The 11,332-nt window shown below is 36.1% G+C and overlaps 2 protein-coding genes across 3 annotated transcripts in view; one reads left to right on the top strand and one right to left on the bottom strand.

Moving 5' to 3' along the window:
• Positions 1 to 1,056: 1,056 nt before the first annotated feature.
• On the top strand, positions 1,057 to 6,869 carry LOC125504390 (integrator complex subunit 4-like; the record flags this gene model as incomplete). Its single annotated transcript, XM_048666268.1, is given in 3 exon segments — positions 1,057 to 1,282; positions 1,336 to 1,589; positions 6,781 to 6,869. Coding segments are annotated over 2 exon segments (447 nt in total), but the record flags the coding sequence as incomplete, so codon positions are not given.
• Positions 6,870 to 8,326: 1,457 nt separating this feature from the next.
• LOC109541683 overlaps positions 8,327 to 11,332 on the bottom strand; it is a 6,347-nt gene continuing 3,341 nt past the window's right edge. For both annotated transcript variants that reach the window (XM_019910596.2, XM_019910595.2), the window contains exons 2-3: positions 8,896 to 8,990; positions 8,327 to 8,809 (exon numbers count right to left, since the gene is read on the bottom strand). In XM_019910596.2, the coding sequence (XP_019766155.2) occupies positions 8,420 to 8,809; positions 8,896 to 8,990 (485 nt within the window). In that variant the 3' untranslated portion in view covers positions 8,327 to 8,419. The remainder of the gene's footprint in view (positions 8,810 to 8,895; positions 8,991 to 11,332) is intronic.

The following is an 11,332-nucleotide window of genomic DNA, read 5'->3' as shown; positions in this document are numbered from 1 at the left end:
TGCACTTGGGTACACAGCACTTTACTTTACTTACTTTACTTGTACACAGTACATTTTTACAATATTTATTTTAAAAACATAGATATAAAACACTCAAAACACACTTTGAGGCTTAATTTTAGAGCCTGTCCATTACAAGCCTAATAAATCACCACCAAAATGCAAGCACGTGTTGTATAAATTAGCGTCTTCTTGGCTCTGTTCGGCCTACTTGCAGTCGGAATGGACGTTCCCATGTCCATCTTCTGTGAAGTTTCTTACTGAAGCAGCTGTAGTAGAAAGTCCAACAGGGTCTCACCCCGGGCATTTCTTCCTCCGATTTATCTGTTGTCAAACCTATTTTTGCATTGAAGTACTTCCGCAAATTATGGTGGACCATGTTTTGTGCTGTTCAAGGCCAATGCCACATTCTCATAGAAGACGTCCGCCTCTTCTTCTGTATTGTGTAATGTGTAATTTTGATACTGTATTTTGTGCTCAGTTTTATTACAAGGTAGGCCACTCTGGTAGGAATTTTCTTCCGAGAGTAGTGTTCTCACATTGTATGTTACGATGGTCTGGCGGTGTTGGTATTCTTCCTTGAGTCACTTTGGTGTTAGGATGTGTTGATAGCGATCTTTTGCCTCCTCCAGAATCCTTGATGCAGACTCCGACAGGGGTGTGGGAGTTGCCAGTGTGTGGCCTACCCATCTGGGGTTCACTTCCATTTTCACTCCAAGTCTGGATACCTGGCGACGGCTCATGCTCCTCATTGCCGCAGAGGAACAACTGCATGAGCTGCGCATTGGTATGGAGAGGCGGAAGTGCAGAAGTGGTTACACCTCCAGGCACGACGGAACTGAAACCCTGTTCACCAGTCTCAGGGCCCCCAAAAGTTGTTCCAGGCGACTACAATTTCTCTACCAACTGCCAATTGTACCGCTTCGTTCATAGTCTAATCGTAGCTTTGTGGGGGGTGGTATTATAGAATTATATGAGAAATTCTATATTATATTCTATACTGTTATCACACTGTTAGTTTAAAATGTTGCTGAATCGAATCGGGTAAATTTTCAGATCAGAATGAGTTCAGCCAACATTATTGAACCATCTGGACAAGGAGACACATCGCTAAAGTTCACCGCCGGTCTGATTATGTCAGTGCCATTCGAGGCCGAACTGACGCACCTACTGGATCCTTCCAGGATCCGATTGAAGATTAAGTATCCAGACCAGCGAACCCAAGTGGTGGTGCCGAAACCCACTCACCTGAAACCTCTTCACTATGACACACTTAATAAAGGTAATAAAAATTCGCTCTTCTCATCATCCTGCCACATTTCTGTATGTGGTTAGAGCCACCTATTGGGTACAACATTCGACTGCTCAGCTCGGTGTTGGTGTCGCATCAAGTCTGGTCAGAGGCGTGCAATGTGGAGATGAATATTGCGCTTTGCGTGCCTGAGGCGGACATTGGCAAACGGAAGTCCAGCATGGACTCCAATCCCACCATGCTGGATTTGTGTGCGCCAGTAAGAGTCAGCATTGCGCCCAAACCCATCAAGAAAACTCTGTGAATGATGGCGATGTTTTGTCACGTGGGTCAAGAGGTAAGTAAGCTATTTTTCCACTTCTGTACAATAAAGTAACTGAGTTTTACTACTTTAAATGAAACTGATTTTAATTTTCAACGCCAAACTAGTAAAACTCGGTTACTTCATTGTGATTGATCGAAGGTTTCAAAGCTAAACAATAGTAATTTTAATGTGGTTTTGGCAATGGGCGTTTTTCTCTTTAAAATTGCAAATTGAGTGACGAAACGTGTGGATTAATGTTTCATTTTTGCCAAAAAACACAGTTGCTCATCAGTGGGTCCAAGTGCGATATCTCGTAAAATATTAATTTTAGAGAAAGTTGTTTTCAATTCGTTTTTGGTATCTCACGGTGACTGTCTTAATATCCTTTTTCAAAATGCCGGGTGGTTAAGATTTTTTTAATTGCGCTTTTTTATAAATGGCTTCAGTTGGGCCATAAAGTAATACGAGATGTACAGAGTAGGCCTGGGTGTAACACTGTGTCGCATGGCGCTTTTGTGTTAACACCACGCTTGATGGGTCAATGCGCTATAATACCTCGCCTCTTACGGTGTAACACCTTAAACCATTTTTTCCTCCGATTTAAAACTGAACACGCTTTGGATGAAAATTCGCAGGTTCTTCCTTTACTTCCCTGAGACATTTTGAGTGACTTTTGCCATTGAACTGGCCAGAATTTTCAGCTTTTAAAAGTGCATTTGATCGAAGAAAGCTGCTCGTGTCTTCGGTGCTTTAAATATTCAAGAAGCACTTAACAATGTATGTTCTTTGGGATCTTCTCATTTTCCCAGAATAAAAATCGATGAAAAACTGAGTACGCTTTGCAGGGAAATTCGCAGGTTTAATTATTTTCTTCTTTGAGACATTCGAGCCGTTTTTGTCCTTTGAAATGACCACAGATTCCAGTTTTTTTTAAGTGTCTCTGATAGAGGAAGGCCGTGTTTCTTCTTCTATTTTTTAAAGACTAAAATACACAAAATAAAAAGATACAAATACCTCAATTTTTTCAAAGCACTGTTAAAAGCAATATCGACGAATATCGAAAAAAAACTAAGCAAACTTAGTAAAAAAATTCTAAGGTTTTCGTCCTTTTTCACTGAGGCATTTGGACGACTTTTTTCCATTGAACCGGCCACCAATTTCCGTTTACAGAAAGTGAAATTTAAAGTTAGAAAGTGATTTGATTGAAGAAAGCCACGCTTGTTTTCCATGCTTTAAAGATTCTACATTAGTGGAAAACTCAGCATGGTTTGTCATCAAAATTGGGTGAAAAAAGTCTGAATTCTTGAAAGTACTTGAAAAGCCAATTTTTTTCGGGTATTTCCATTTTGTCCAGAATAAAAATCAATAAAAAACTGTTCACGCTTTGCATGAAAATTATAAGGTTTCTTTCTTCTCTTAGAAACATTTGAGCGACGTTTTCCCATTAAACTGGTCACAATTTCAGCTTCTCAAAATTGTCTTTGCTTGTAGAAAGCCGCACTTCTTCAATGTTTTTAAGTCTTAAATTGACGGAAAAACTAAGCACGATTTAAACCCGATGTCAAACTGAGCACGCTTTGGATGAAAATTTGCAGGTTCTTCCTTTACTTCTCTTAGATATTTTGAGTGCCTTTTCCCATTGAACTGGCTACAATTTTAAGCTTTGAAAAATTGCATTTGATTGAAGAAAGCCGCTCTTGTCTTCCGTGCTTTAAATATTCAAGATGAGTGGAAAATTTAACATGTTTTTTGAAGAAAATTTGTCAAAAATGTCTCACTCTGCCACAGCACTTAAAAAAGTAATTTCTTTTGGATTTTCTTCGTGCATCCATAATGAAAATCGATGAAAAACTGAGCCCGAGTATGAAAATTCGCACGTTTATTTTTTTCTTTGAGATATTTGAGCCGTTTTTAGCCTTTGAAATGCCCACAGTGCATTTGAAAGAGGAAAGCCGCGTTGGTTCTTCCATTATTTGAAGACTTAAGATGATTGGAAAGCTCGTTACTTTTTCTTATGAAAAGTCATGGAGAAATTCCTCAATTTTTCAAAGCACTTAAAAAATCAAATTGTTCTGTTTATTTTCAGAAAGAAAAACGATAAAAAACTAAGCAAACTTAGTATACAAAGTCTAAGGTTTGCTTTCTTTTTTCTCTGAGGCATTTGAACGACTGTTTCTCATGGAATGGGAAATAAATTTCGGTTCTTAAAAAGTGCAATTTACAGTTAAAAAGTAGTTTGATTGAAGAGAGCCACGGATCTTTTCCATGCTTTAAAGATTCTTCATGAGTGGAAAACTCAGCACCTTTTTTGATAAAAACTAATCAAGAAATGGCACAATTCCTCAAAGCACGTAATTTCTTCTGGTTTTTCCAATTTTTTTTCGATTGAAATTGGGCGAAACAGTCTGCACGCTTGCGGCAAAAAATCAAAATTTTTCTTCATTTTTTGTCTTCTTTGAATGCATTTGATTGAAGAACGGCCGCTTGTACTTTTTGTAGCTGCGTTTTTAAAGACTCAAAATGGCCAGAAAACTTCACTTTTTTGGATAAAAATTAGCAAAGACGTTCTCAATTCGTCAATAAATAATTCAATATGCCATAAGTTAAAAATTGAGTTTTTTGCCATTTTGGGTTTGTTTTCAAAATTTATTGTTTAATTTATGTAAAGTGAAATAGAACAAACAAACATTTGCTTTTGGTTTCATGTGAACACGTAGCCGGTTGAATGCAGTTGGAAAGATGCAACTTCGGGAGAAAAGAAGAACCCCAGAAAATCAATCAATCGATCCTAGAAACTGTTTTTTTAGTATTTGTCTAAGTAATTAGAAAATTGCAAACTCTTCAAATCAAACATCGTACACAAAGTATAATAAAAATTCGGCAATAAATCTTAAAATAATATTTGAAAAAAATAACAAAATAAAAACGGAGAAACTAGACCAGGATTTACTCAAAACTAAAATAAACTAAACTAAACCCAATCCAATGCTTATGCGGTAGTGCCCGGGATGGCACTTGAGAACCGTTTGCTGTTCTTCAGGGGCACGTGAAATTGGGTTTCGACCCGGAGTACTTAGGGTAAGAATCCGGACTCAGTGAGATTCAAGAGAGAAAAAATGGTTTAATGCTTGTTGTTTGTTTGGGTTAGCTGGTTGTACCGCGATTGCCAACTGTTTCTGAAAGCATTTTTCCTTTCCCTCAAAGGCTTTTTGGCCCCACTTCCAAATCACAGAAAGACGCGTGTCTTTGGAGGAAGGTGTCTTGCAACGAAGGAATTTCTTGGTTCGGACCTCAGATTATACACATGCATTTGTTTACGTTTTTTCGATGGGAGCAACACTGGTTTACATTCTATATAAAAGAAGTCACTAAAATAACAGCGTTAAAATTTTAAATAAAAAATGCATGAGAATTTAAGGTGGTAATTACAAGAAAACATAATGAAGCCTTCATCATGACAACACCGCAAATGAGGTAAACTGGTAGTAAACTCGTTGGACTCGTAAATACAGTAATTTATCGGGTTTTTGTTGCTAATAAACCGTGATTACGCTCAAAAGAAATCGTGAGAAGTGTTCATTTGCAGGAAAATCCAAAAATTTTGCTATCTTGCACATTTATCAACAGGAAACAGTGGGGTAAACTATTCTGAATATACATGCCAAGAGTCATATTTCATCCCTTGGCTCTTTGAATCGTAGCCATATGCTTAAAAGTTTAAACATAGGTATAATGTAGAGATGGAGGTCAGAAAATCCAAGAACCTTTTATGATTACAATAAATCGATTAATACAGATGGCTAATGGCCAGGCGAGTTGCTTTTCGGGTTAATTCTTTGACATTATATCCATCCGTACCTACTTTTAGTATTTTTATTTCTACCACCTCAATTCAATGTTGCTCCCAAACAAATCGAGATTTATGAAGAATGACTAGCTTTGTCTACCGATGGTCCAGGCGGCCAAAAAGGAATATTGAAATTTTTTTATAAAACGATCCATGGTTTATTATCCTTCGTTCTACACGCACCTACTTTTCAAATTCGCATCTTTTGAGGAGCAAAAATTCATATCGCACTTTGAACTAGAGGTGCGCTAAACGGTTATTTTCCTGGAACAGGTTACAACGTTGCAGTTTCACTTTGGTGTTCGGTTCCGAAATGCGGCTCAAAAGTAACATGTTACTTTTTTAAATTTTCATTAAAAATTAGCAGTGATGATACTGGTAGAAATAGTGATGATAAATAATTCTTTACTTTATTAAAAAAAAGTTTTTAGCACTGATAAACTAACAATAGTATACTCAAAAATCAAAAACATGGGCCACAAGTAACTACTGAAAGGAAAAAAGTGATAAAAAAATCGAATGGTTTAAATAAAATATAAAATACGTTTTACATGCGAAAATGTTTAAAAAGCTAATTTTCATTTAAAAATGAAGTAATATTTAAGAATAATTTGTGCGTATGCTTTTTACCAAGTCTATTTCTTCGCTCGTTTATGATAGCACCCGCTATGTAAAATAATCTCTCGCATGGAACAAAAGTACTAATATACCTGTGTTTTCGTATGAAACAAGTTTGTCAAAATCTTGAAAAATGTAATAATCTTCTTGTCTACCTTTTGACTGAACTTCTTCTGATTGACGGGGCATCACAGTTTTTGTAATAGCATTTGAATTACTTACGCGTGTTATTAAGTCAATAATAACATAAAATAATCCACATTAACAGTAATACTTATAGACTAAAAATGCTGAATTATGTAATCACCGAAACTAAACAATATTTCGCTGATCTGACCGATTATGGTTCCTGGCGATGCTGCAGCTGGACCGATGGCTCGACGGTGTTGCATCGGTTCTGTGCTGTTGCGAACGACTTTTTCGCGTTTATGAGACGGTTCCAAAAGCAAGTGGTTAAATTGGCAAAGTGTAACCGTTACGGTTACACGTCTGGAACACTGTTATTTGAGCGGTTACGTTAAATGCCGACCATCCCTACTTTGAACGCACTAATGAGCAACTATGTTTATGGATATATTTTGAGAATTGGTAGAAAACAACAATTTAACACGTTGAACCATTATGATCATTTTTGGTTTAATTTCATTTGTCATTAGAATTTAATATTTTTTATTGAAATATCTAAATTAGATGGTTTAAACTTTTCTATTACAAAATTTCAGAGGATTTAAGTTATATAATGTTTTTATTTTCCATCAGACGTGCCAATCAGCTGCCTGCCCAAGACGACTTAGTTGTTTATCCATATCAATATCAGGGTGGGAATAAATTGGATGAATTCAAATAGATTTTGTTGTTTCCTTTAATGAAATGCGACTTGGGTGTTGAAGGGGTTCGATTACCTGTGAAGTTTACCTCTTCTGCTGTGAAAGATTTCAAAAGTGTATTTTTTCTGTGTGAAGGTTAAAATTGAATTATAAAGATGGAGATTAGGATTAGTGATGAGGATAATCGTGTTGTTTTCCTAATTGACCTAATATTGGGTTAGCGAACCTCGAAATTTACAGGATTTTCTGTTCGGATGGTACCGACGACGAAATTCTTGTCTCTTTGAAAGTAATTATGTCAATATTGCGAAAAGTTGGTAAAGAGATACAGGTTTTATCGCACGTTTTTCAACAAATTTAAAAATGTTATTTTACCATTCGGCATTAGAGTCTTTTCATTAGAGAACTTTTTTCGGTAATAAATATTTTTTTTCGAAAGTTTGGACACTGAGTTCGAATTTGTTTTACTCCCTTGCTGTGACCACTATCCAGTTTGAGGCTGAAATAGTTTTTACAGCTACTTCTTTGGGCTTTTGGGGCTTTTGAAACTTTAAAAAAATCTCGACAGTTAACGAAGTTATGGGCAAAAGAGTGGAGGTACGCGCAAATAGAATAGTCGAACCCTTGCCAACATTCAAGGTTTATCATGTCCCAAACCGTTGCCGATGTAGATTTTTGTCAAGACAGCTTAACTCTAGCGAATGCCCGTGGAAACCTTGAGCGATTTTTTTTTCAAATATTTTCAACAGTGGGGGAGTTATGGGCAAATAAGTGCGTAAACAATGTGAGTGGCAGTTTAAGTCGATCTAAATTCAGATTCCTATTACTCCGAAACCATATACGGAACCATGTTAATGGAAAGTGGAAGTCAGTATAAATTCGACTTTTTAGCGAAAATTTTGCACATTTGCGATTTTCAAAAAAAAACAAATTTGTTTTTTTATTTATTGTAATTTTTTCTAAAAACCATTTAATGGCTTCTAAAAATGAATTTTAGGGTTAAAACAATTTTGGTACGCCGCCAACCTTGTAGCAAAAGAGCGTGTTGCCACGACCAACCAGCGCTTCAGATCTTGGTCTAAATTCGACTATTAAGAGAAAAATGTGCCCAATTGCGATTAAAAAAAAAAAAGAATTGTACATTTTTTTTACGATTGAGGTGCTTGTAAAAATACATTTTCGGGTTAAAAAATCCTGTTGCGCAGCCAAACTTGTAACGAAAAATCGAACTTTCAGGAACAGCCAGCCTTTGAAAATTTAAACTGGCCCTGAAACAACTTGTTACGCCAAGTTTATGGGCTTTTTAACGAATTTCTGAAAAATCTTGATAACTGGCCGAGTTACAGGGTAAAGAGTGGAAGTATGTGCAAGTTTGAGAGTTTTACTCTTGCCAATACTCAGAGCCCATTTCAAGCTAAATAGAAAAAAATGTACGGTTAGTTGACCATAAACGAACAGAATAAGCGAAGATAAAAATCTACAAATTAGATATTTTATTATTTTTACAACAGGTACCTACATCTAACTTCATTTTACACAGATATTAACAGTTGAGCGGAAGGCAAGGTTGCTCATTCATAGTCATGCGGATCGAAGATGTCGGACATTGTCGGGGACATTTTCGAACGTCCCGCAGGATTCGTATTAAATTTGCCGATGTCTGCCTCAAACAAAATATTGTTGATGGCATGTTCCACTTGCACACGCACTTGTTGCGTGTAACTTCTGAGCTTATTTGCCACGTGTGCCCCATAAGTTGCACATGGATCTTCGAGCCGAGCGCTCAGGGAACTGTTGAAACTCTTCTCGTCCAATGTAGTGTCGTTAATGGGCTTCGGAGCAGCTACTGAGGGCCGAAATGTGCGTCTCTTTGCTACAATCAGTTTCTCGCCACTCTCCTCCTCTGGATTGTCTTGGATTTCCACTTCGATTATTTCGGAATTTCTAAAATGATGCTGTTCCTGAAACAAAGTGTTTCTTAATCTCTGTCAACTACATTCACAATGAGCAATAGAAAATAGTTGAAAAAGTTAAACTTAGTATTTACCATTTCTGAATCTAGCGTGGTCTCTTCGGTCTCTTCCTTGTATAATAGAAACTGCATTCGCTTGAAGGCGAACCATCTTGAATTATAAATGGGAGCTGCAATTAATATGTCTGAGTTAATTATTAGTTGTAGTTAATGTCCCGAAAGTAGAAAATTTATAACGTGGTTTTTGAAATTTTAGTGAATTTTTGAAGTCGACTTGGAATTATCAGGATTGTCTTTAAAAAATCGTTATGCAAAAACTGGACTAAAGGCAAAACGTTTTACACAGCAGTCCATGGAAAGGACTTTTCTTTATATGCCCTACTACCTGCAAATTCATACAGTAGTTTTTGGAATTTAGGCGAATTTTTTAACTCGAACCAGAATCACCCGCTGTCTGTTTTTAAGAGTTAAAGGAGTTTAAAAGTAGCTTTGTAAAAACTCAACAGCACAAGTAAAAACTGTTTATGTACTAGTCAATAGGAGACTCTCTATCGTGCATCAACGGCATCAACAAAGTCTGCAAATTAGTAACGTAGTTTCTTGAGTTTTGGGGATTTTTTGAGTTTACTTGGGGTTTCTGTATGTATAAGAGATATTGTACAGCTTCTAAAACAACTGTAAGTTGGAAAACTTCTAATGCGCGGTCTACATAAATCACCCTGTATACTGAGACATTCTCTGGTTCAATAGAAGGCGATTTGGCCAAACTAAAAAAAAAACAAACCAAACCAAACAAGCCAACAAAAATCGCTTTGAAAAGCCGGGCTAAAAATAAACACTTTTTCGATAATAGAAGAAACTGCACTCTATATGCCATGAAAGTTGCAAACTCATAGCGTAGTTTTTGGAGTTTTGGCAATTTCTAGAAATATACTTGAAATAACCCAATTTCTCTTTCATGTTCAGACACTTTCAAAAAATCGTTAGGCAAAAACCAATGACAAAAACTGTTTATACGGCAGTTAATAGAAGATAATTCTCTCTATTTGCCTTTAAAGTTGCAATTCTCCAACGCATTTTTGGACTTTTGGCGAATTTTTGAAATTGTCTTGGAAAAATCTTGTTTTTTTTAAATTACAAGTCACTTTAAAAAACTAGACCAAACAGAGAAATATTTTAACCAGTGATTCACAGAAAATACTACAACTTTATATGTTCTGAAAGCTGCAAATGTATAACACAGTTTTTGGACTGTTGATCAATTTTTAAAATCGAATTAGATTTCCCGGTGCCTCTTTTAGGTCATGAGAAATTTTCAAAAAATGGTTTTGCAAAAACTATACCAAAGAGGCAAATATTTTATACAGCATATTAATAGGAAACATTTCATTCTATTTTCGATCGGAAAGTTGCGAATTAATAGCTTTGTTTTTGAGCTTTTGCAGAAGTTTGGAAATCGATCAACAATAACCCGGTCTCTTTCGCGTTAAGAGCCATTTTCAGAAATCGTTTTGCAAAATGTATACGAAACAGGCAAATGTTTTATACAGCGACCAATAGGAAATAATTCTTTTAAAAGGCTCTAAAAGTTGGAAATTCATAACGTCGTACTTAAACTTTTCTACTATTTTACCTAAAGAAATAGTTCAAAAAATTGTTTTACAAAAACTGGGAGAAAGCGAGGAATCAATAGAAAACAGTTCACTTTATATGACCTGAAAATTGCAAGTTGCAAGTAACATAGTTTGTAGACTTTTGGTGATTTTTTTAAATCGACCGAGAATTATCCGATGTCCTTTCAAAAAATCGTTTTCTACAAACTACACTAAAGAGAGAAACAAGGATCAATAGAAAACACTTCACTCTATATGTTCAGAGAGTAGACAATTTCTAACGTCGTTTTTGGAATTTTAGCGAACTTTTTAAGTCGACTTGAAATTATCAGGGTTGTTGTTAAAAAATCGTTCTGCAAAAATTGGATTATAACATTGGACAAAAACGCGTTACACAGCAAACCATGGAAAAGACATGTCTTTAGATGCCCTTTAAACAGCCAAAGTAACAACTTTTTTATGTAGCAGTCAATAGAGGACTTTTCACGTTATATGGTGTAAAAGCTGCAAATTCACCCCATGATTTTTGGAGTTTTGTCGAATTATTTAAACTTACCCACGATTGCGCGGTGTTTTTTTTTAGAGATACGTTCAAACCACCTTGGCACAAAAACTGGATTCGAAAGAGAAGCTTTTCACACAGCAGTCAATAGAACATGCACTATTTTTTTGGCCCGATTAGTTTAGTTTCTTATTGTTTAAGCTGGATAACTTCTAATGCACGGTTCTGGTTCAAAAAAAGACGATCGGGGCAAACTTTTTATTATGTAAAGTGTTTGGTTCCCCGGCCATTGATGGTGAATGTTTTGCACACCTTTGTGCTTTAGTGCGCTGAGGATTACTGCTTGCCTTTTTATTTCGTTTCTTATAGATTATTGATTGGATGATTGCTGATTTAT

The sequence above is a fragment of the Dendroctonus ponderosae genome, unplaced genomic scaffold (genome assembly GCF_020466585.1).
Source record: "Dendroctonus ponderosae isolate FM_Combo_2020 unplaced genomic scaffold, Dpon_F_20191213v2 Dpon_F_20191213_441, whole genome shotgun sequence".
NCBI classification, from domain to species: domain Eukaryota; kingdom Metazoa; phylum Arthropoda; class Insecta; order Coleoptera; family Curculionidae; genus Dendroctonus; species Dendroctonus ponderosae.
Note: the sequence above shows the minus strand (reverse complement) of the source record. Positions and strands in the feature narration are given on the sequence as shown.